The sequence below is a fragment of the Leptodactylus fuscus genome, chromosome 7 (assembly GCF_031893055.1).
Source record: "Leptodactylus fuscus isolate aLepFus1 chromosome 7, aLepFus1.hap2, whole genome shotgun sequence".
Lineage (NCBI taxonomy): Eukaryota > Metazoa > Chordata > Amphibia > Anura > Leptodactylidae > Leptodactylus > Leptodactylus fuscus.
The window spans coordinates 95,133,487-95,159,825 of NC_134271.1; the positions used below are offsets into that span (position 1 = coordinate 95,133,487).

At 44.1% G+C, this 26,339-nt stretch overlaps 3 protein-coding genes across 7 annotated transcripts in view; 2 read left to right on the forward strand and 1 right to left on the reverse strand.

Moving 5' to 3' along the window:
* ATG2B (autophagy related 2B) overlaps positions 1-1,430 on the reverse strand; it is a 72,816-nt gene extending 71,386 nt beyond the window's left edge. For 2 of the 4 annotated variants that reach the window (XM_075282569.1, XM_075282566.1), the window contains exon 1: positions 433-1,430. In XM_075282569.1, the coding sequence (XP_075138670.1) occupies positions 433-594 (162 nt within the window). In that variant the 5' untranslated portion in view covers positions 595-1,430. The remainder of the gene's footprint in view (positions 1-432) is intronic. The other 2 variants (XM_075282568.1, XM_075282567.1) reach the window with 2 other exon arrangements.
* Positions 1,431-1,796: 366 nt separating this feature from the next.
* On the forward strand, positions 1,797-6,826 carry GSKIP (GSK3B interacting protein). The gene is made up of 3 exons (XM_075282572.1): positions 1,797-1,860; positions 3,525-3,785; positions 4,218-6,826. Exons 2-3 carry the CDS (start codon positions 3,528-3,530, stop codon positions 4,377-4,379), a joined length of 420 nt encoding a protein of 139 aa, XP_075138673.1. The 5' UTR covers positions 1,797-1,860; positions 3,525-3,527; the 3' UTR covers positions 4,380-6,826.
* AK7 (adenylate kinase 7) overlaps positions 5,758-26,339 on the forward strand; it is a 37,346-nt gene continuing 16,764 nt past the window's right edge. The window contains exons 1-7 of one of the 2 annotated variants that reach the window (XM_075282571.1): positions 5,758-5,841; positions 7,255-7,316; positions 23,580-23,756; positions 23,955-24,063; positions 25,606-25,700; positions 25,812-25,922; positions 26,238-26,321. In XM_075282571.1, coding sequence (XP_075138672.1) covers positions 7,302-7,316; positions 23,580-23,756; positions 23,955-24,063; positions 25,606-25,700; positions 25,812-25,922; positions 26,238-26,321 — 591 coding nt within the window. In that variant the 5' untranslated portion in view covers positions 5,758-5,841; positions 7,255-7,301. Of the gene's footprint in view, positions 5,842-7,254; positions 7,317-11,681; positions 11,769-23,579; positions 23,757-23,954; positions 24,064-25,605; positions 25,701-25,811; positions 25,923-26,237; positions 26,322-26,339 lie in introns of those variants that run through there. The other variant, XM_075282570.1, reaches the window with a different exon arrangement.

Consider the following 26,339-nt stretch of genomic DNA (forward strand, 5'->3'; position numbering starts at 1 on the left):
TATCCTTTATCTACAGAACAATGGATAAGAATCTAATCCCTGGCTCCCCAGCAATCCATAGATGGAGTCTGCAAGTGGCCCTGAATACCTGCAGTGCACATGTATGGCCAATACCATGGGATGAACAGAGAAAGCAGAGTACAGCTCTCCATCAGTCCTATATAATGAAATGCACATTGCTGGTCTACAGACACTGTAAACTCAGGGCCCTTTGTTCACTTCACTATACAGGGTTCAAGAGGCCAGAGCCCTAACAATTCTCAACTAACCTACCCCTAGTCATGTAACAAACTTTCTATGCAAAAATAATGGAAATGATGATGAACAGTAGCAAAAAGAAAGCAGCAGAACGATACATTCCACAAAAATTTATCCAAAATTGCACAAAACCAGAGAGCTTCTTTAACTTAGGTGAAATCACAGATGACCTACCCATTTATCCAGGGGAACCTGTGACAGGGTGCCAGTGCCTTGATACAAGTCCAGGGTGAGCTGCTCCAGACTGAGCTTCTCCTGCAGGAAGTGGCCCAGGTAGCGCTGTAGAAGGTACCTGCAGGCCCTTTTCTTTATGGACTCGGAGAATGGCCAAGGCATGGTGAGCACAGGAGCAGGCTTCAGTAGGTTAGATACTCAGGCTGTCAGTCAACGTCATTCATCCAAGCAGCGTCAGTCTATTGGAGGCAGGTACAGTCAGTTGGTCATACAGGGACCTTGGTGGTGGCTTGAAGAGGGTCACAATAATGGTGTCTCTTATAATGGGATTTTTACGCCTTCTCCTGGATTGACCACTATTGTAGATGACAAATGATGAGGTTATAGACAATGACTCCTTGGAGAGAGGGGCAGCTGCTTGGCAGATGGAGACTCAGGGGGTCAATAAATAATACAACATCTGCCCATTCCTATTAGTCACAAGTGGTCAGTCACACTAGTGACAAAGAGAGTGCAGAGATACAGGCAGTCACACTGCAAGAGCAGAGCATGCACACACAGACAATCACACAGGCCAATTACATACAACCAACTAAAGACACAGTCACATTCCTTCTGCAATACAACCACAAGCAGTCAATGACAAACATGCAGTGGATCAACAACCAGCATTGCAATGTGACACAACAGTCATACACGATCGACTACACAACCCACTTTACAACCACATAAACTGACGATACAATCCATGACCCCCTCAGTCAACAACACCACATCAACAAGCAGCCTAAGCACATACAATGGGTGACACAGCAGCTGCCAGGCATCATTGGTCTATAACACAGTGATAGAGGGAATCTCACGTCACCGTCCTGTCAGCCACCCATGGAGTCAATCCCTCGCCAGCAGAGTATTTGGGGCCTCTCCAGCCAGCCGTGCCCCGCACGAGAAACGTCCGGTTCTTCCCGGCTCAGCTCGTTGTGGTCTCTAGACATAAACAATGACGTCAAGTCATGTGACAGGAAGTCAAGGAGCGCCATTCTAGTCAAGGGCATCTGCCCTTAGTGTATAGCACGAGTAATGCAAAGGATGTGACTGTGCACACACGGCTTATGTTCAGCATGTACTAGTAGTATCAGGCGGTACACATACATATCCAGCGCAGCACACACTACAGGACAGAAGCCATAGTAAACAATGAGGGGCCAGTCACATTGCTCTGATGACAGAGCCATTTTGCCTGAGACCTTTCCTATCGAATCTATTGAGAATAACTACTAGAAAATGGCCGTCCACATAGACCATTTAGGAAGTAACTGAGGATAATAATTTCTGTAGTGTTTTTATTATTAGAGGAAGTGACGTGATGCCATTACGGGAAGTGTCTTACATTGCAGGGAGTTGTGCGCAGTTGACAGAATTCAGCAGGTAGGTGGCTTTGGTTTTCTGCTCATACACTAACCATGACTGTGGTCAGTGAATTAGTATTTCCTGCCTGTGTTTGGCCGCGTACTGTAATTGGCTGACCATATAATAGGGCTTGGCTTTAGTGTATGAAACCTGCTAAAATGGTACTTGTGATTCATCGCAACCAATCAGAGTGCAGCTGTTATTGTGAAACCTCTCCTGGGGAAGTGTAAGCTGCTCTGTGAATGGTCAGCACCAACAACACTTTTATTATGAGATATTTTGGGTACATATGGTGCAATGTCTTCATGATGTATTATTAGAGGATGGTAATTTACTCTGTGTCTCATTTTCATGATCTCTGCTTGCTGTCAGTGATTGGGTTCTTGGTTACATTAAGATGCTGAAAACTGTGATGGGAATAGTCACAGCCAGGCATCTCCTCTGCAGTATAAGGCCCTGTTCACACGGGGCAAGAGGGGGCAGATTTTAGCGCGGAATCCACGTCATAATCTGTCCTCTCACAATGGCGGTCTATGGAGACTGCTAGCATTCTTTTTTTCCCGCTACCAGCAACATGAAAAAAAGAAACAAACTGCCCTTTCTTCAGGCGGATTCTGCGTCTTATTCAGCCTCAGCGTCCGCCTTGCGACAGCACCCTCCAGACTAGGCCCATTCATTTGGGCCTAATCCGGTGCGGAAAGCCACGACGGGATGCCATGCACTGCATCGACATCCCATCGCAGCAACCGTGATGGAATATGCACACGCGTAATTGCATTCTGAGGAATGCTCAAACGGATCTTATATTTGTTCTTTCTCATAAAGTTGAGTCCCATCTACGTGCTTATGAAGTCCTCACATGGCTGGAGGTTATCTACAGCACCTTAGCCTCTTCCCACCGCAGCTATTTTTTGATTTTCATGTTTTGCTTCCCTCCTTTCAAAAGCCATAACTTTTTTTCCTGTTCAATTTTTCCGGGCAAATTGTACTCTGTAAAGGTAGCATTTTAATATTCTGTATGATGTAGTGGGAAGGTGGGAAAGAAAATTCAGAATTGGGTTCAATAGCTGTTGGAACCCCAAAGATCTAATATTGATGGGCTATTACGAGGATAGGCCACCCAGTAGTACAAAGGTGAATATCCCCTTTAAATCTCAGCTGTGTGAGCAGAACGATGAATGGTTTTTCAGCTTATATTGTATGCAGAATGAAGGCTCACTAGATGAGCTCTGTCTTTCTGTATGTGCCAAACTGGATGGCTGTTATGTTATGCTAGGTTCACACCTGCTTGGGAAACATAAACCTAATCCGCTTAAAAAGTGGTTACCTCATAGACTATAATGGGGTCCACATGTCTTTTCACCTGAAAAATTAGAATGGGGAATGCAATTCCCATACGCTCACCGAGCACAGATGTGAACATACCTTTAGAGTGGTTCACATCTTGGCAGATCCGGCGCATCCATGTTAATGACTGACATGTATTAATACATCTCTGCTTCCTCAACCGACAGTGTTAGAGAAGCCAGACCTTTGGCTGCACCATCTTTCTTTTAAAAATTGGTTGTGTTCATTCATGGGACAACCCCTTACACTTTACTTGCATGCATCATTGCTAATTCATTTTGCTTTCCATAGTTCTATATGCTCCTTTATTTCTCTTTTTCTTCTTCTCCCTGCAGATAATGGAGGTAGACTATAATCCTGTGGAGCTGCCAATTAATGTGGTCTATGATAGCGATACAGATCTGCGAGATATGGAAGCAGCAGATGTGAAGGACATGAGGCTGGAGGCTGAAGCTGTTGTAAATGATGTCTTGTTTGCTGTCACCAACATGTTTGTCTCCAAAAACCTACCCTGTGCTGTAGACATGGCCTACATCAATGTGGAGATCAAGGAGGGGACTAAATACTGCCTGGAGCTCACTGATGCCGGCCTTAGGGTGAGTCAGGATTTATGTCTTGTGGGTGGATTTCCCTGCAGTGATGTATTAAGGTAGTTCTTTCATTTTCATTGTTACCTTGTGGAGGGGGAAACAGTGACTGGCCATGGGATAACTAAAGAGCCTTATCATTTAGCATACAGTCATTAGCTGCAGTCTGTTAGCACAATATTGCGCACTAGTGTCCCCCCCCCCTTCACCTCCAGCCACAGATTAGGGTGGATGACAGGAAGGTGTTAATACCTCCTGGATGTAAGCGATGCCAATGACATCCTTCTGCCTCTCACTCCTGCTGTCACTTTACATATTTATAGTTCAGATAAGAGCCAGAGATACACTAGTGCATATACATTATAGTATAGGCTCATATATGTTATACTTTTGACTTGCAGTTTATATTTATTACATTCTCTCTCCGTTCTTCCTCCTCAGGTGGTGGGCTTTGCATTTGACCAGGTTGATGAATGTTCTTGCAGCCAGTACCACGAGACCATCTACTCCTTGCTGGACTCTCTTAGTCCTGCCTATAGGGAGGCATTTGGGAATGCTCTTCTTCGGAGGCTAGAGGCACTGAAGAATGATGGACAGTCCTGATCAGTGGTTGTGCAAATAACTGACCCTATCATGCAGAATTTTTACTTTATTTATTTTAATGCCCCTCTCTAATTCTCCACTTCTGGCTCCTACACACAGTATTTTAACAAAATGTGAACTATTTGCCAAATGTTCACGCTTCAGTCACTTTTGTATTTTAATGGCCAAATTCTTAGCTACCCTTGCCTACTGTAGAGTGGGAATAATCAAAGATTGCCTGCACTGATGCAAGAAAAACTCTGCAAAAAGTGATGCAGGAAAAACATACTCACATACTCCAACTCGTTGCATCTTCAGTATGTGCTGCTCCACTGATTCTGGTGCTTTTGGAGTTTGTTTTTTTCTATAGACCCCCTTCCCCCAATTCATGAGCAATCTGTGCTGCTAGTTTCAGCACGCAGTATTGGCCTGTATTGTCAGGTGGGCAGCCATGTGCTAGAGCACACAGTCGGCGACCACCCATCTGACAGTAGAGATCCTAGTTGACGTACTGGATGCTGAAACTGGCAGCTCATATTGCCTAGTAACAGTTGCGGCTGCAGTGCATGGCACTTGGTATTCAGAGGAAGGCCACAGTGCTCACCTGAATATTGCAGCCTTTTTAACCAGCTGATCTGTGGGTGTCCTGGGTGGTCCTAAGGATCAGTATGTAAGTCCTGGAAAGTCCCTTTCACAGCCTTTGAATGTAGAAAAGTGTTTCTTTTCACTAACATCAAGCATAGATCTTCAAAACATTGGGGACATTAAACCAAAATTTTTAGAAAGTTGCACAACATACCATTATACAATAAATGTTTTATTTACAGAAGACTTTGACATTTCTCCCTTCCTCTTGCCCTTGCCATAAGACAGTCACTATAAACAGATGCCTATAAAGGATATTTATTCGGCTCCTAGAATTTGAGGGCTGTATATATTGCCATACATCCAGGAGGACCATCTATTGTTTGTCAGTCGGCTACTGTAAGCTATATGAGGAATTGTCTTAATAATGCTGAGAGGGGGGCGGACAGGACTGTCCCCACAGATGTCCTGTCCTTTTTCAGTTGAATGCCATAAAGTGACAAGCAGAAAAGAATGATGGAGCTTTTCTTGCATGACTAATATCATCTATTTTGCTGCTACGCTTACTGTATATCTTTCTACGTATTATCACAGCTGAGTGACTTTTGCTAAACTAGAACACCCAAAATCCTGCATCTAGCATCCATTCCAGCCAATACATCTGTTTTAGCATGAGGCTGTGCTATAATGTGTGATTTTTAATATGCCGTAAGTATTACCACCTATCAGTGTATATATATATGTACAGCAGGCTGTTTGTGTGCTTCTTCATCATTTTAAATAGAATATGCTTAGTAGTTTTGTTCTGCCTAACATTGTGATTTTTTTTGTATTTATTTTATTTTTTTCAGTGTGGTTTTTGGATTTTGCAAGGAAGGATTTGACAACCAAAAACATGGTAATATGGGAGAAGAAAATGGGTAGCCTGCATTTATTTGGCATGGCCTAATGCTATGGTCTCCAGTCTGTGGCTCTCCTATGCTGGAGAACCACAGGTTAGAGACCACTGACTTATAAACGCTTCTGTATGCATATTGTATGATTCAGCTGTAGAGTTGTAGACATATTTAAAGGGAAGTTCAACTTTTACCATGTTATACATCAGAAGAAAATGGTAGTGGGGGTCTGTGGACTGAGAATCCTCAGAACAAAGAGACCACCGTGCTTGGTCATAGTCTGAATTCTTTTTACATGTGTAGGCATTGCAGGATTTCTAATGTGAACTGCCCCTTAGTTTTAGAGACATGACACTTCACCCTTACTCATATACATAAACTGTGCCACCACGTAGACATGATTTGTGCGGGCAGTGCGCGGCAAGCACATGGACCCCAATATAGTCTATAGGGTCCGTGTGCTTTTACAGCACAGCGCTTGCAATTGCGTTTGTATTCCATTTGGGGGGTCTCCATGCGGTCTCTCCATGGACAGAATACAAAAGCAGATGTGAACCAACCCTAAGAGTGGCGCTGTTTATGTGAAAATAAAAGAAGAACCTTATTTTTCATTCTACAACAACTAAAGCAAACAAACCATATGAACATAAGAGGTATTGCCGCTGCCCTTGTTAGCGAATCCCAGGTCATGGCCCCCACACTATACACATATGTATATAACCGTGCACAGATTGTATACTCTACATTGGTTTCACTTTTTACTGTCTCTTAGTAGGCGACAAGCTGATGAATGCAGTTTTTTTTGTATATTTTGTAGCTTTTTAATACTTTTTCCTCTATGTATAATCTACATTCATCATTTGCAGCAGTGGGATCAGCTACATTGTAATAATCTTATTGAGCAGAAGTCATTTTATGCTTACAAGAAAGCGTGAAGATATTGGAAATGCTACAAGTTTCTGACTTTTGTTTTCTTAATGTATACGTCTTGGCCTAAAATAAAAATACAATTTTATTAATGGAAATACGTAGTTAATTTTTTGACTAAGTATCTAAGGAATATAAGACTCTTTGTGGTTGGCACTTCATTGTTCTAGCGGCAGCGAAACTGGTCCTGTGGGTAACTGCATGTGCTACCACTTTGTTCAAGTAGGTAATGTAGTTAACATGGATGGTGCGGGGCTCGGTACAGCAAGTTAGCCTCCATTCATATGATCGATATGCAAACTAACCGGGAAAAAGAGACGTTTTTCATAGCAATTTGGCATCCATGGAACACGGATCCCACAACTATTTCAGTGTATTGAGGGATAAGTGAAAATGGGAAAAATTGGGATATGTCCTATTTCTTGACAGTCAGTTAAAATGGACCTTCAGAAAAATCAGTCCATTCACATGCATTTATTTCATTGCAGCTATGTGACAGCCATCAACAATGTTCATGTGAATAAAGACTTAACAGATGCCCACAATAGAGGTGAGGTGGTGCCTGATGCTTGGTACATACCTGCTATTCAAGGGGTCCGCTTGGGGAAATTAAAGCTGTAAGGTGGAAGCCATCACTTTCCATAATTATTGCCTTAAGCAGTGATAGTGCCCTCACAATGGGCCCTCATATGCTATTTTTGTGCATATAATTTGTTGGTATATTGCAATTGTTAGGAATTGTACTGTGTATACTGTGAAATACTACACTTTGCTTTAAGCTGTGATGACTCTTTGCTTCACTGGGTATTTAGTGCCTGTCACTTTAAAGGGGTTAACCGGGGAGTTTAGATCTACTTACCTGATCTGGCAAACTCTTGATGATGGACTCAGGGGTTCTGGCCTTGTCTGCACTCCTGGGTCACATGATTGGAAGCAGCACTCTGAACCTGGGTTGCTGTCTTCCCCCGTGTGACGAATCTTACTTTTCCAAGCCACTTGGCACACTTGTGATAACCCTTCTTACCTTCCATTCATGCCCCATGAGTGCCTGAATTTATAGGCTAATATGAAACGAGTTTTATAATATATTTATTAACCCAAGTGGGTCGGTACTAGCTATTAACATATATAGAAATACACATCAATGGATGGTCAAGCAAATACAGGTAAAAGCACAGGAAATAAAAAGGGAATAAAATAATAGATAATAATAGAGCATGTGTCCCCTACATGCTGTCCAGAAATCAAGAACACTCTACCGTTGTTTAGGAGTGAGACCATATATCTATTTTAGTTTCTTCCCTGAGTGATGTCACTAGGAGGGGAAGTCCCGCCCTCCATCTCCATCTGGTGTCATTTCCTCGGGATATGACCATCGATTGAGGAAAGGGGTTTGTGGCGAGATCTCCATTATTGAGTTGGGTGTCTGGACCTTTTCCCTGTGCCCAACAGTAACATGCCTAGATTTGAATCGTTCATCTTGTGCATCGGAGGAATTTAACGGCGCAACTGTGGGAGGTTCTCCTAAATATTGTCATAAAACCATATTTTCTTTGTAGTTTTGGCTAAAGACATGGAGTCTGGGTTTTGTGTGCTAAGTAGGGTTACAATACACATCGTCCTGGGGATCTCCTGCTATGATAACGAGATTAGCACGGGTATGCTGATGGACTAGAGACAGGACAACAAAGGGCTTTGATTACAGAGCAGAGAACCCACATTACTGAAGTCAAAAGGTTTAATGTGACCAAGTAATAATACACCGAAGAAAAACACATGACTAGAAATACATAGCTGGGGCTCTCATCATCACATCTCACAATTACCTATGCTATGGTTGCTGGCTGACTATGCAGATGGTAACCGTTGAGATCAAGCAAGAAAGGAGGGGGTGAGCACTAAACCGGAGTCACAACGAGGCTGGAACCATTCGGTCCATCATCTAGAGTCTGTTGAAGGTAAGTGAATCTAAACTCCCCAGACAACCCCTATATTACTCAGTCATTGTGACTTCTTTCATCTTGCATTTTCGGTGCGGATTCTTCCAAATGGACTGAACCCAGTTGCACCTATAGGCTGTCCAATGGGTGGTGCGTTTTTTTACACTGCACTAAGTACAGCCTTCACATGCTACATCCTCATGCCTTGTAGTCACACCCGGTGCAAAAGTCTCCAATAAACGGAGGGTCCAGAGTTTAATTTCTGACTGTTATGGCCACTGCTGCGGCAGAGTGTAGGTGTCTTGTCCAGGGCTGGAGCCCAGAGCTTACCTGCTAGCTAGTATCACTAACCTTGCCACGTACTTAGCAAAGTGTGAATTAACATTTGCTTGATAATAGTACCGAGCTCTCAAGGGGGACCCGAAGGACGGAGAGCTAGACCGCTAAAGCAGCAGTTACAGAAAAGGAGCCCGGGGGACCCCATTGACGTGTCTGTCATTTTGAAACTGAAAGTGGTGGAGAAAAAGTCCTGATTTTTGGGGGGCTCTGCAATGCAGCCTGAGCTTGACACCTGTGTGAACAGGGAGACTTCTGTGTTGCCAAGGGGGCGGCTTCTCTCATGTTATTAGAAGATTGCTAAACAAGAGACCAGGAGCAACATATGTCAAACTCTGCTGTGTCTGAGCAACTGCTTATCGCCTATAGTTCTGAATTACTACCTCAAAACCCACCCCTTATACTTCTAACCCTGCCTCTACACAATTAAACCCACTCCTTAGACCGATAACCAAGCCTCTGCAGGACTAACCCCCCACCCCCAAACGGGTCTCACTCTTCTTTTTAAAGGGATTCAATCATTAAAATGCACTTTTTTTTATTCCCTTAGATGTAGGAATAGCCTTAAGAAAGGCTATTTTTCTCCTACCTTTAGATATCTTCTCCACGCCGCCGCAACACTGGGGCGCAGTCACCAGCGCTCAAACAGCACTGGGGGCGTCCCCAGTGCTGCGAGAGAAATCTCCAGCGACGCCTCTATCTTTGCCTGGAATGGCCTCTCCCTGCGTCTTCTTCCAGCGCTGGCTTCAAACTTCTAGGCATGTGCATGCCCGCAGCCATTTTCTTGTGGCTGCTTACACCAGTTTACCCACAGGAAGATTGCCGCGGGCATGTGCAGTTGGCTCTGCCCGAGGCCCGACAGCAGAGCCGACTGTACATGGCTAGAAGTTTGAAGCTAGCGCCGAGAGAAGACGCAGGGAGAGGCCGTTCCAGGCAAAAAGAGAGGCGGCGCTGGAGATTTCTCTCGTAGCATTGGGGACGCCCCCAGTGCTGTTTGAGTGCTGAGGACAGTCCCTAGTGCTGCGAGAAAACTCATTTGCATACAGAAGAAAACCGGGATTTCTACCAAACGGCGGCGCGGAGAAGACAGCTAAAGGTAGGAGAATAGTCTTTCTTAAAGGGGCTCTATCAGCAAAATCATGCTAATAGAGCCCCACATATGCGTGAATAGCCTTTAAGAAGGCTATTCAGGCACCGTAAATGTTATATTAACCCCCGGTCCCGTTTTTAAATAAAAGGATAAAAACATATATGCAAAACTTACCTGAACGTGCACCCTGGGTGGGGGTGCACGGTGCGACGTCAGCTTCGGGCTCGCCTGCCTCTTCTGACTTCTTAGAGTAACGCCCTCTTGCTCCGTGTCTTCTTCCGGCTTCTTCTCGTGAAATCCCGCGCCTGTGTAGTAGCGCTTCCCTCCGATTCGCTACTGCGCAGGCTCACTTGCCATTTCACTTAATGGCAGTTTGCGATTGTACTGTGCATGCGCAGTACTGTCGCGTACGTCTACGGGGACTGAGTCTGCGCAGTAGCGATTCGGAGGGAAGCGCTACTACGGGATTTCACGAGAAGCCGGAAGAAGACACAGAGCAAGAGGGCATTACTCCAAGAAGACAGAAGAGGCAGGCGTGCCCGAAGCTGACGTCACATCGTTTATCTCCGCCCAGGGTGCACGTTCAGGTAAGTTTTGCATATATGTTTTTATCCTTTTATTTAAAAATGGGACTGGGGGTTAATATGAGATTTATGGTGCCTGAATAGCCTTTTTAAAGGCTATTCACACATATGTGGGGCTCTATTAGCAGAATTTTGATGATAGAGCCCCTTTAAGGCTATTCATACGTGTTAGGGTGAATTCACACTGAGTAAACGCTAGCTTATTCGTATACGGCAAGCTCTGCTCATGCCGGAGTGTACACGCCGGCACTCCCCATTCACTTCAATGGGACTGCACGGAGTGAAAGAAGCAGCCCATTCATTTCTATGGGGAGCGCTCGTATCCCCGCTCCCATAGAAATGAATGGAGCTGCTTTAGACGCCGCTTATTCTGAACGTGTTTTACGTTCAGAATAAGCTAGCGTTTACTCAGTGTGAATGCACCCTTAGTCAGAAAAAAATGCATTTTAATGATTGAATCCCTTTAATGTAAAGATTGAGAGTCAGTAGTTGATACCTTATTTAATGACTAACAAAAAATGATGACAGATTACAAGCTTTCAGGACTGCTAGGTCCCTTCATGAGGGATGGTATAATACACTATCTGAAGGCAGGCACATTTATCTTCTTCTTAATCCGAAATTATGACCTAATCAGCCAGGGTGTCATAGCATTAGGTTAGTAGTGGGAAGGGCTAGACAGAGTATTTTCTAAATGATACAGCTCATGCAAAGAGCCAAAATTCCACAACTGTACTGCTACTGCATTTTATACAATCTAGGTGCCCGCTGTGCTGCCTGTGTCTTGAAAGACCCCCATTAGAAACTATTTCACATTCTATAGGTGGCTACGGCACTGCCTGTACATTGAGAGGCTGAAGGCTAGCTTACGTACGGTTTCCATAGTAACGCAAAGCCCGTCTCCGAAGCGAAACACAAACCGCCCCTAGCAACCGCTGTGCGACCTTAGCAACCAGTAGAGAAACATGGCGGAGGACGGTGAAAGAATCGTGAGACCCAAACGGATCTTCATTAACCACTTAGATTCCTATGCCGGCAGGAACATAGGCAAGGTAATGTCAAGATTATACTCTATGGTCATCTGCATCTCTTCATAATAGCCGCTATGAAGGCCTGCTGAGACTTGCAGTTGGATTAATAAACAGCCCATACATGCAGATCCAGATTCTAGTAATAGCACTGTGTAGAAGTGACTTACATCAATACCAATCCCATAATATAGATTGTGATAATGTGAGGTAGAGAGCCCTAGGCTGTATACAGATGATAGAACACTAACACATTAGGGAATAGGAGTCGTGGGTACAAATCCAGGCAAGGAGTTTGTGGGGGTTTTCTCCAGGTACTCTGGTTTCCTCCCGTACGCCAAATACATAATGATAGGGAATGTAGATTGTCAGCCCTATATGGGACAGTGATTGAGATTGTCAGCCCTATATGGGACAGTGATTGAGATTGTGAGCCCTATATGGGACAGTGATTGAGATTGTCAGCCCTATATGGGACAGTGATTGAGAATGTGAGCCCTTTATGGGACAGTGATTGAGATTGTGAGTCCTATATGGGACAGTGATTGAGATTGTGAGCCCTATATGGGACAGTGATTGAGATTGTGAGCCCTATATGGGACAGTGATTGAGATTGTCAGCCCTATATGGGACAGTGATTGAGATTGTGAGCCCTATATGGGACAGTGATTGAGATTGTCAGCCCTATATGGGACAGTGATTGAGATTGTCAGCCCTATATGGGACAGTGATTGAGATTGTGAGCCCTATATGGGACAGTGATTGAGAATGTGAGCCCTATATGGGACAGTGATTGAGAATGTGAGCCCTATATGGGACAGTGATTGAGATTGTGAGCCCTATATGGGACAGTGATTGAGATTGTGAGCCCTTTATGGGACAGTGATTGAGATTGTGAGTCCTATATGGGACAGTGATTGAGATTGTGAGCCCTATATGGGACAGTGATTGAGATTGTGAGCCCTATATGGGACAGTGATTGAGAATGTGAGCCCTATATGGGACAGTGATTGAGAATGTGAGCCCTTTATGGGACAGTGATTGAGATTGTGAGCCCTATATGAGACACTGATTGAGATTGTGAGCCCTATATGGGACAGTGATTGAGAATGTGAGCCCTATATGGGACAGTGATTGAGATTGTGAGCCCTATATGGGACAGTGATTATGAATGTGAGCCCTATATGGGACAGTGATTGAGATTGTGAGCCCTATATGGGACAGTGATTGAGATTGTGAGCCCTATATGGGACAGTGATTGAGATTGTGAGCCCTATATGGGACAGTGATTGAGAATGTGAGCCCTATATGGGACAGTGATTGAGATTGTGAGCCCTATATGGGACAGTGATTGAGATTGTGAGCCCTATATGGGACAGTGATTGAGATTGTCAGCCCTATATGGGACAGTGATTGAGATTGTGAGCCCTATATGGGACAGTGATTGAGATTGTGAGCCCTATATGGGACAGTGATTGAGATTGTGAGCCCTATATGGGACAGTGATTGAGATTGTGAGCCCTATATGGGACAGTGATTGAGATTGTGAGCCCTATATGGGACAGTGATTGAGATTGTCAGCCCTATATGGGACAGTGATTGAGATTGTGAGCCCTATATGGGACAGTGATTGAGATTGTGAGCCCTTTATGGGACAGTGATTGAGATTGTGAGTCCTATATGGGACAGTGATTGAGATTGTGAGCCCTATATGGGACAGTGATTGAGATTGTGAGCCCTATATGGGACAGTGATTGAGAATGTGAGCCCTATATGGGACAGTGATTGAGATTGTGAGCCCTATATAGGACAGTGATTGAGATTGTGAGCCCTATATGGGACAGTGATTGAGATTGTGAGCCCTATATGGGACAGTGATTGAGAATGTGAGCCCTATATGGGACAGTGATTGAGATTGTCAGCCCTATATGGGACAGTGATTGAGATTGTCAGCCCTATATGGGACAGTGATTGAGATTGTGAGCCCTATATGGGACAGTGATTGAGAATGTGAGCCCTATATGGGACAGTGATTGAGAATGTGAGCCCTATATGGGACAGTGATTGAGATTGTGAGCCCTATATGGGACAGTGATTGAGATTGTGAGCCCTTTATGGGACAGTGATTGAGATTGTGAGTCCTATATGGGACAGTGATTGAGATTGTGAGCCCTATATGGGACAGTGATTGAGAATGTGAGCCCTATATGGGACAGTGATTGAGAATGTGAGCCCTATATGGGACAGTGATTGAGAATGTGAGCCCTTTATGGGACAGTGATTGAGATTGTGAGCCCTATATGAGACACTGATTGAGATTGTGAGCCCTATATGGGACAGTGATTGAGAATGTGAGCCCTATATGGGACAGTGATTGAGATTGTGAGCCCTATATGGGACAGTGATTATGAATGTGAGCCCTATATGGGACAGTGATTGAGATTGTGAGCCCTATATGGGACAGTGATTGAGATTGTGAGCCCTATATGGGACAGTGATTGAGATTGTGAGCCCTATATGGGACAGTGATTGAGAATGTGAGCCCTATATGGGACAGTGATTGAGATTGTGAGCCCTATATGGGACAGTGATTGAGATTGTGAGCCCTATATGGGACAGTGATTGAGATTGTGAGCCCTATATGGGACAGTGATTGAGATTGTGAGCCCTATGTGGGACAGTGATTGAAAATGTGAGCCCTATGTGGGACAGTGATTGAGAATGTGAGCCCTATATGGGACAGTGATTGAGAATGTGAGCCCTATATGGGACAGTGATTGAGAATGTGAGCCCTATATGGGACAGTGATTGAGATTGTGAGCCCTATATGGGACAGTGATTGAGAATGTGAGCCCTATATGGGACAGTGATTGAGATTGTGAGCCCTATATGGGACAGTGATTGAGAATGTGAGCCCTATATGGGACAGTGATTGAGAATGTGAGCCCTATATGGGACAGTGATTGAGATTGTGAGCCCTATATGGGACAGTGATTGAGATTGTGAGCCCTATATGGGACAGTGATTGAGAATGTGAGCCCTATATGGGACAGTGATTGAGATTGTGAGCCCTATATGGGACAGTGATTGAGATTGTGAGCCCTATATGGGACATTGATTGAGATTGCCAGCCCTATATGGAACAGTGATTGAGATTGTGAGCCCTATATGGGACAGTGATTGAGATTGTGAGCCCTATATGGGACAGTGATTGAGAATGTGAGCCCTATATGGGACAGTGATTGAGATTGTCAGCCCTATATGGGACAGTGATTGAGATTGTGAGCCCTATATGGGACATTGATTGAGATTGCCAGCCCTATATGGAACAGTGATTGAGATTGTCAGCCCTATATGGGACAGTGATTGATATTGTGAGCCCTATATGGGACAGCGATTGAGATTGTGAGCCCTATATGGGACAGTGATTGAGAATGTGAGCCCTATATGGGACAGTGATTGAGATTGTGAGCCCTGTATGGGACAGTGATTGAGATTGTGAGCCCTATATGGGACAGTGATTGAGATTGTGAGCCCTGTATGGGACAGTGATTGAGATTGTCAGCCCTATATGGGACAGTGATTGAGATTGTCAGCCCTATATGAGACACTGATTGAGAATGTGAGCCCTATATGGGACAGCGATTGAGAATGTGAGCCCTATATGGGACAGTGATTGAGATTGTGAGCCCTGTATGGGACAGTGATTGAGATTGTGAGCCCTGTATGGGACAGTGATTGAGATTGTGAGCCCTGTATGGGACAGTGATTGAGAATGTGAGCCCTGTATGGGACAGTGATTGAGATTGTCAGCCCTATATGGGACAGTGATTGAGAATGTGAGCCCTATATGGGACAGTGATTGAGATTGTGAGCCCTGTATGGGACAGTGATTGAGATTGTCAGCCCTATATGGGACAGTGATTGAGATTGTGAGCCCTATATGGGACAGTGATTGAGAATGTGAGCCCTATATGGGACAGTGATTGAGATTGTGAGTCCTATATGGGACAGTGATTGAGATTGTGAGCCCTATATGGGACAATGATTGAGATTGTGAGCCCTGTATGGGACAGTGATTGAGATTGTGAACCCTATATGGGACAATGATTGAGATTGTGAGCCCTATATGGGACAGTGATTGAGAATGTGAGCCCTATATGGGACAGTGATTGAGATTGTGAGCCCTGTATGGGACAGTGATTGAGATTGTCAGCCCTATATGGGACAGTGATTGAGATTGTCAGCCCTATATGGGACATTGATTGAGAATGTGAGCCCTATATGGGACAGTGATTGAGATTGTCAGCCCTATATGGGACAGTGATTGAGATTGTGAGCCCTGTATGGGACAGTGATTGAGATTGTGAGCCCTGTATGGGACAGTGATTGAGAATGCGAGCCCTATATGGGACAGTGATTGAGATTGTGAGCCCTGTATGGGATAGTGATTGAGAATGTGAGCCCTGTATGGGACAGTGATTGAGATTGTGAGTCCTATATGGGACAGTGATTGAGATTGTGAGCCCTATATGGGATAGTGATTGAGATTGTCAGCCCTATATGGGACAGTGATTGAGATTGTCAGCCCTATATGGGACAGTGATTGAGAATGTGAGCCCTATATGGGACAGTGATTGAGATTGTGAGTCCTATATGGGACAGTGATTGAGATTGTGAGCCCTATATGGGACAGTGATTGAGATTGTGAGCCCTGTGTGGGACAGTGATTGAGATTGTGAGCCCTATATGGGACAATGATTGAGATTGTGAGCCCTATATGGGACAGTGATTGAGAATGTGAGCCCTATATGGGACAGTGATTGAGATTGTGAGTCCTATATGGGACAGTGATTGAGATTGTCAGCCCTATATGGGACAGTGATTGAGATTGTCAGCCCTATATGGGACAGTGATTGAGATTGTCAGCCCTATATGGGACAGTGATTGAGATTGTGAGCCCTATATGGGACAGTGATTGAGATTGTGAGCCCTGTATGGGACAGTGATTGAGATTGTGAGCCCTATATGGGACAGTGATTGAGATTGTGAGCCCTATATGGGACAGTGATTGAGATCGTGAGCCCTGTATGGGACAGTGATTGAGATTGTGAGCCCTATATGGGACAGTGATTGAGATTGTGAGCCCTGTATGGGACAGTGATTGAGATTGTGAGCCCTGTATGGGACAGTGATTGAGATTGTGAGCCCTGTATGGGACAGTGATTGAGATTGTGAGCCCTGTATGGGACAGTGATTGAGATTGTGAGCCCTATATGGGACAGTGATTGAGATTGTGAGCCCTATATGGGACAGTGATTGAGAATGTGAGCCCTATATGGGACAGTGATTGAGAATGTGAGCCCTATATGGGACAGTGATTGAGATTGTGAGCCCTATATGGGACAGTGATTGAGATTGTGAGCCCTATATGGGACATTGATTGAGATTGTCAGCCCTATATGGAACAGTGATTGAGATTGTCAGCCCTATATGGGACAGTGATTGAGATTGTGAGCCCTATATGGGACAGTGATTGAGATTGTGAGCCCTATATGGGACAGTGATTGAGATTGTGAGCCCTATATGGAACAGTGATTGAGATTGTGAGCCCTATATGGGACAGTGATTGAGATTGTGAGTCCTGTATGGGACAGTGATTGAGAATGTGAGTCCTATATGGGACAGTGATTGAGATTGTGAGCCCTATATGGGACAGTGATTGAGATTGTGAGCCCTGTATGGGACAGTGATTGAGATTGTGAGCCCTATATGGGACAATGATTGAGATTGTGAGCCCTATATGGGACAATGATTGAGATTGTGAGCCCTATATGGGACAGTGATTGAGATTGTGAGCCCTATATGGGACAGTGATTGAGATTGTGAGCCCTATATGGGACAGTGATTGAGATTGTGAGCCCTATATGGGACAGTGATTGAGATTGTGAGTCCTGTATGGGACAGTGATTGAGAATGTGAGTCCTATATGGGACAGTGATTGAGATTGTGAGCCCTATATGGGACAGTGATTGAGATTGTGAGCCCTGTATGGGACAGTGATTGAGATTGTGAGCCCTATATGGGACAATGATTGAGATTGTGAGCCCTATATGGGACAATGATTGAGATTGTGAGCCCTATATGGGACAGTGATTGAGATTGTGAGCCCTATATGGGACAGTGATTGAGATTGTGAGCCCTATATGGGACAGTGATTGAGATTATCAGCCCTATATGGGACAGTGATTGAGATTGTCAGCCCTATATGGGACAGTGATTGAGATTGTGAGTCCTATATGGGACAGTGATTGAGATTGTGAGCCCTATATGGCACAGTGATTGAGATTGTGAGCCCTATATGGGACAGTGATTGAGATTGTGAGTCCTATATGGGACAGTGATTGAGATTGTGAGCCCTATATGGGACAGTGATTGAGATTGTGAGCCCTATATGGGACAGTGATTGAGATTGTGAGCCCTGTATGGGACAGTGATTGAGATTGTGAGCCCTATATGGGACAGTGATTGAGATTGTGAGCCCTATATGGGACAGTGATTGAGATTGTGAGCCCTGTATGGGACAGTGATTGAGATTGTGAGCCCTATATGGGACAGTGATTGAGATTGTGAGCCCTGTATGGGACAGTGATTGAGATTGTGAGCCCTATATGGGACAATGATTGAGATTGTGAGCCCTATATGGGACAGTGATTGAGAATGTGAGCCCTATATGGGACAGTGATTGAGAATGTGAGCCCTATATGGGACAGTGATTGAGATTGTGAGCCCTATATGGGACAGTGATTGAGATTGTCAGCCCTATATGGGACATTGATTGAGATTGTCAGCCCTATATGGAACAGTGATTGAGATTGTCAGCCCTATATGGGACAGTGATTGAGATTGTGAGCCCTATATGGGACAGTGATTGAGATTGTGAGCCCTATATGGGACAGTGATTGAGATTGTGAGCCCTATATGGGACAGTGATTGAGATTGTGAGTCCTGTATGGGACAGTGATTGAGATTGTGAGTCCTATATGGGACAGTGATTGAGATTGTGAGCCCTATATGGGACAGTGATTGAGATTGTGAGCCCTGTATGGGACAGTGATTGAGATTGTGAGCCCTATATGGGACAGTGATTGAGATTGTGAGCCCTATATGGGACAATGATTGAGATTGTGAGCCCTATATGGGACAGTGATTGAGAATGTGAGCCCTATATGGGACAGTGATTGAGATTGTGAGCCCTATATGGGACAGTGATTGAGATTGTGAGCCCTATATGGGACATTGATTGAGATTGTCAGCCCTATATGGAACAGTGATTGAGATTGTCAGCCCTATATGGGACAGTGATTGAGATTGTGAGCCCTATATGGGACAGTGATTGAGATTGTGAGCCCTATATGGGTCAGTGATTGAGATTGTGAGCCCTATATGGGACAGTGATTGAGATTGTGAGTCCTGTATGGGACAGTGATTGAGATTGTGAGTCCTATATGGGACAGTGATTGAGATTGTGAGCCCTATATGGGACAGTGATTGAGATTGTGAGCCCTGTATGGGACAGTGATTGAGATTGTGAGCCCTGTATGGGACAGTGATTGAGATTGTGAGCCCTGTATGGGACAGTGATTGAGATTGTGAGCCCTGTATGGGACAGTGATTGAGATTGTGAGCCCTGTATGGGACAGTGATTGAGATTGTGAGCCCTGTATGGGACAGTGATTGAGATTGTGAGCCCTATATGGGACAGTGATTGAGATTGTGAGCCCTATATGGGACAGTGATTGAGATTGTGAGCCCTATATGGGACAGTGATTGAGAATGTGAGCCCTATATGGGACAGTGATTGAGATTGTGAGCCCTATATGGGACAATGATTGAGATTGTGAGCCCTATATGGGACAGTGATTGAGATTGTGAGCCCTATATGGGACAATGATTGAGATTGTGAGCCCTATATGGGACAGTGATTGAGAATGTGAGCCCTATATGGGACAATGATTGAGATTGTGAGCCCTATATGGGACAGTGATTGAGAATGTGAGCCCTATATGGGACAGTGATTGAGAATGTGAGCCCTATATGGGACAGTGATTGAGATTGTGAGCCCTATATGGGACAGTGATTGAGATTGTCAGCCCTATATGGGACATTGATTGAGATTGTCAGCCCTATATGGAACAGTGATTGAGATTGTCAGCCCTATATGGGACAGTGATTGAGATTGTGAGCCCTATATGGGACAGTGATTGAGATTGTGATCCCTATATGGGACAGTGATTGAGATTGTGAGTCCTGTATGGGACAGTGATTGAGATTGTGAGTCCTATATGGGACAGTGATTGAGATTGTGAGCCCTATATGGGACAGTGATTGAGATTGTGAGCCCTATATGGGACAATGATTGAGATTGTGAGCCCTATATGGGACAGTGATTGAGAATGTGAGCCCTATATGGGACAGTGATTGAGATTGTGAGCCCTATATGGGACAGTGATTGAGATTGTGAGCCCTATATGGGACATTGATTGAGATTGTCAGCCCTATATGGAACAGTGATTGAGATTGTCAGCCCTATATGGGACAGTGATTGAGATTGTGAGCCCTATATGGGACAGTGATTGAGATTGTGAGCCCTATATGGGACAGTGATTGAGATTGTGAGCCCTGTGTGGGACAGTGATTGAGAATGTGAGCCCTGTATGGGACAGTGATTGAGAATGTGAGCCCTGTATGGGACAGTGATTGAGATTGTGAGCCCTGTATGGGACAGTGATTGAGATTGTGAGCCCTATATGGGACAGTGATTGAGATTGTGTGCCCTGTATGGGACAGTGATTGAGATTGTGTGCCCTGTATGGGACAGTGATTGAGATTGTGTGCCCTGTATGGGACAGTGATTGAGATTGTGAGCCCTATATGGGACAGTGATTGAGATTGTGAGCCCTGTATGGGACAGTGATTGAGATTGTCAGCCCTATATGGAACAGTGATTGAGATTGTCAGCCCTATATGGGACAGTGATTGAGATTGTGAGCCCTGTATGGGACAGTGATTGAGATTGTGAGCCCTATATGGGACAGTGATTGAGATTGTGAGCCCTATATGGGACAATGATTGAGATTGTGAGCCCTATATGGGACAGTGATTGAGAATGTGAGCCCTATATGGGACAGTGATTGAGATTGTGAGCCCTATATGGGACAGTGATTGAGATTGTGAGCCCTATATGGGACAGTGATTGAGATTGTGAGCCCTATATGGGACAGTGATTGAGATTGTGAGCCCTATATGGGACAGTGATTGAGATTGTGAGCCCTATATGGGACAGTGATTGAGAATGTGAGCCCTGTATGGGACAGTGATTGAGAATGTGAGCCCTGTATGGGACAGTGATTGAGATTGTGAGCCCTGTATGGGACAGTGATTGAGATTGTGAGCCCTGTATGGGACAGTGATTGAGATTGTGAGCCCTGTATGGGACAGTGATTGAGATTGTGTGCCCTGTATGGGACAGTGATTGAGATTGTGAGCCCTATATGGGACAGTGATTGAGATTGTGAGTCCTATATGGGACATTGATTGAGATTGTCAGCCCTATATGGAACAGTGATTGAGATTGTCAGCCCTATATGGGACAGTGATTGAGATTGTGAGCCCTATATGGGACAGTGATTGAGATTGTGAGCCCTATATGAGACAGTGATTGAGATTGTGAGTCCTATATGGGACATTGATTGAGATTGTCAGCCCTATATGGAACAGTGATTGAGAATGTGAGCCCTATATGGGACAGTGATTGAGATTGTGAGCCCTATATGGGACAGCGATTGAGATTGTCAGCCCTATATGGGACAGCGATTGAGATTGTGAGCCCTGTATGGGACAGTGATTGAGATTGTGAACCCTATATGGGACAATGATTGAGATTGTTAGCCCTATATGGGACAATGATTGAGATTGTGAGCCCTATATGGGACAGTGATTGAGAATGTGAGCCCTATATGGGACAGTGATTGAGATTGTGAGCCCTATATGGGACAGTGATTGAGATTGTGAGCCCTATATGGGACATTGATTGAGATTGTCAGCCCTATATGGAACAGTGATTGAGATTGTCAGCCCTATATGGGACAGTGATTGAGATTGTGAGCCCTGTATGGGACAGTGATTGAGATTGTGAGCCCTATATGGGACAGTGATTGAGATTGTGAGCCCTATATGGGACAGTGATTGAGATTGTGAGCCCTATATGGGACAGTTATTGAGATTGTGAGCCCTATATGGGACAGTGATTGAGATTGTGAGCCCTATATGGGACATTGATTGAGATTGTCAGCCCTATATGGAACAGTGATTGAGATTGTCAGCCCTATATGGGACAGTGATTGAGATTGTGAGCCCTGTATGGGACAGTGATTGAGATTGTGAGCCCTATATGGGACAGTGATTGAGATTGTGAGCCCTATATGGGACAGTGATTGAGATTGTGAGCCCTATATGGGACAGTTATTGAGATTGTGAGCCCTATATGGGACAGTGATTGAGATTGTGAGCCCTGTATGGGACAGTGATTGAGATTGTGAGCCCTATATGGGACAGTGATTGAGATTGTGAGCCCTGTATGGGACAGTGATTGAGATTGTGAGCCCTATATGGGACAGTGATTGAGATTGTGAGCCCTGTATGGGACAGTGATTGAGATTGTGAGCCCTGTATGGGACAGTGATTGAGAATGTGAGCCCTATATGGGACAGTGATTGAGAATGTGAGCCCTATATCGGACAGTGATTGACAATATCCGTAAAGCGCTATGGGATATGATGGCACTCCATAATAAGTAAAATAAATAATAAAATAAAAATAAATAAGCTATGTATGCTTCGATTACATGCACTGGACAGGCCATGTCGGTCATCAGGACCCTGAACCTCATGTAGAGGAAGAGGCTGCTAATTCTCCATCCTCCATGTCATAGTGGACCAACACTGCAAACAGTAGCCCTTGCTCTGCAGAATTCAGCAAGATCTCATGTAGTACACAATCACCCTTTGCTCCATTTCATACCACAGGCATTAGTAGTTTCCCTGGTAATAGCAGCTCATTGCCTGAAGGGGGCGCAACATTAAACTTTTTATTTCTGATGGACAACCCCTTTAAAGGAGTGTTCATATCTCATATGGTTAGAATATGCCATACAATATGCCATAACATGATGATCAGTGAGAGTCCCTGCTGATCACAGAAATGACGGGACTATGGTCTTTGTCTGAAAACCCATCCTGGCCATGTTTAGGGAACTGCTACTCAGCCCCTTTCAGATAAACAGCTGTGCTGCAGTCCCCTGTACTGTGGATAGATAGGGGGTAATAGGGGTCATATTAATAGTCCTTTAAGGACTTTGAAAAAAAAAAAAGGAGAGGTTGACTTGAAGGAAAATTAAAGTTGGGAAGATGCTCGCTGGGTTTTGTTTGTTTTGTGTTTTTTTTTTTAAATTGAAACATCTTTGAATTCTGATTTTGTTCCTTGATATTTCTACCTTATAAAGTGAATATGTCATCCTGCCTCCAGACCCCTCATAGAGCCTAAGAATGAAGGGGCCACAGCGTTAGTTTAGCTCTGCATTCCCTTTGCTGCAGTGTATCGCTGTTCAAGTCACTGGGGTTAGGCACGGTTCCCTTTGCAAGCTTGTAGCTAGCAGACGTGATGACATAGCAGCAGTGACGGTAATTGCAGCAAAACCGTAATATATATGGTCTCTGGTTTTCATATTAAATAAAGAAAACTGTATTTTTCATCTGCTTTCTTTCCTTTTTTCAGTATCTGTCAACTTGTGTGGCTGGAGCATCACTTGAAGAAGCAGAAGAAGGAGCCGAAGAAGAGGAAGAAAACCACTCAGTACAAGATGTGGCAGGCAAACAGGGGCTCTTTCAGATTGTGGGAACTCTGTCCAGTCCTTCTGACAAGAAGCTGAAGTTCCCTGTGGAATCTTATGTGGTAACGCGCTGTTTTGTTAAATTATTGTAATCATCTCAAATATCCTGGTAGCAAACAAATGCACTTTATATCTAAGGGGTTAACTCAGTGGGCACCATGTCAACCAAGTACTGACTGGACAGTGCAGCGTAGGAAATCATGGCCCGTTACTTTGGCCATTGCTGGTTTAAGATTTAAACTAATTCTTCTTTTTTTTAGGTCTCAAGTAAGGATGAACTATTAAGTCATCTTCTGGAGAGTGATGTCATCATCTATAACATCACCGAGGAGCCATCTCAGATTGAGGAAGCATCATGGGCTGTGTCCGGTAAGTGAATCGCTTCTACCACAAAATGTTAGCAAATGGTTGTCTAGCAACAGGTCCTTTCTCCAGAAGTGATCACACTGGATCTCCATGCTGTAGTAGAGACCAATGTTGTTACCTGTTTATTATTAATATTTCATTACATTACATCGGAGAGACCAGCAACAGAGAAGAGGGAAGATCTACTAAAGAGGTATTCCCATCTTATAAACTAAAGCCATATTGCTAGGAAAAGCCATCATTTAGTGATTGCTGGGGGTCTGATCTTTGGGACCCCCACTGATCAGGAGAATGTAGACATAGTAGCTTCCAGCTGCACTACTACCCTTCCCACGGTACCCTGTGAAGGAGATGGAACACTTAAGTCATTCCTGTGATACATTTACAACATTTAAGACAATTATTTTCGGTGTACTTCTCATGAATATTTGCGCTCTAAAAAAAAAAAATGGTCCATTTAAGGTTTTTCTTAGCTCTGGCCTTTTTTTTAGCTCATGTAATTTCTACAAGAATTATGGTGCAATTCGTACACTACATTTTGCCAATATCCTTAGCCAGAGATGGAATACAAAATATGGGCAGAAAATTTCCTCTAGCCACAGTGGTCTTCCAGTGGGTCTCGTGACTTTGGGGCACTGCTTTTTGTATAGGCAGTGGGGGTCTGGTAACAATCCCTATTAACTTACCAATTTCCGCTGCTGCTCACTGCAATCTTCCTCTTCGGCCTCCAGGTGGCCCCCGTGTGCTGCACATTACATCATCGCAGCATGGTGTTTGGCGCACAGGGCCTATGGAAGAAGGAAGTGGAGTCCAAGAGCAGGAGCTGGGATCTTTAAGTGAAATTAACCAGTTCTCCCTGGTTTTGTTGATCCAATTGTGAATAATACATCCAGATCGGCTGAAACATACTGTATGGGGACCAGTGATGGGGCCGTTACATAGTGTGGGGGCAGTGATGGGGTCTAATATCCTGTGTGGAAGGCATTAACGGGATATATTAAAGGGGTTGTCTGGGCTTAATTTTTTTTGTGGTCTATCCTCAGTATAGGTCATAAATACCTGATTGATAGTGGGACGACACATGGTCCCCAGACTTATCAGCTGTATGGAGCCATTTTGGCGCCTGTCCTGTACATAAAACAGACCCAGAAGCAGTAAACTCCATCCTTAGGATAGGCCATCAATATCACATTTGCGCGTGTCCAACAGCCAGGACCTCTGCAAATCAGCTGTTCCAGCACAGTGCAGTTACAGGTAATGTTAGCAATTTCTTGAGCCATGCTGCTCACTTGCCAGAGTACAGCGGTGGGTTTGGGTAGTACAGTGGTGCGCATCGTATGGTGTATGAGCAGCATTGCAGTCATTGCTAGCCATACTGTCTCGGTACAGCTGATTTCTAGTGGTCCTGGCGGTGGGCCCCTAGAAACAATTCCACTGATGGGCCCTAGACATCCCAGTCTGGCACTGGTCATACAAGATTATCAGATGCTTCGTCTAGTTGGGATTACACATTATTAAATATAAGTCATGTTTTTTATTCTCTAGCTCTTCACACTGAGATTGAAAACTTTGAGAGCCAAAAACTGTTCATATTAATATCGACTGTGATGACCTGGGCGCGGAGCAAACCCCTTGATCCGGTATGTGCCCTGCAGTCACCATGTCAAAATCTGTTATGCGTTACCTATAGAAAGCTCTGCATGTGAACACATGTAAAAGTGACAATTTTTACTTTTTGCTTCTCTTAATAGGATGATCCTGAAATCCCTTTCACTGAAGATGACTATCGGAGAAGGAAATGTCACTTAAATTTTAAAGATCACATAAGTACTGAGAAGCTGGTGATAAAAATGGGAAAATCTGTGAGTATTTTATCGGGCATCAGAAGAAAATTCAAATAGAATAAAAGTATTGTAACTAGACATTATGGAGCATCTATTACCTGCATATGAAAACAGACTGTCTTGACCTTACCTTAGATAAGAATAATACAAAATCCCTATTGAAAATATTAAAAAGCCAACATTGCCACTTAGTGGTGATCAGCAGAATTACATTTATGGACTATTTTTTTTGTCTTGGTCACAGTTTCATAGTTTTGTATTACAAAATGATATTTCTTGTTCATTTCATTAGTTTAATAAAGAAATATTTAATGTAATGTTTGTCTTGCACAGAATAAGGGCAAATTTTCAACATATGTAATAGCATCTGGGGTGCCATATGGAGCAGAAGAAGGTGTTCTTCATACAATCTTTAAAGTAAGTCCTTTTCCGCAA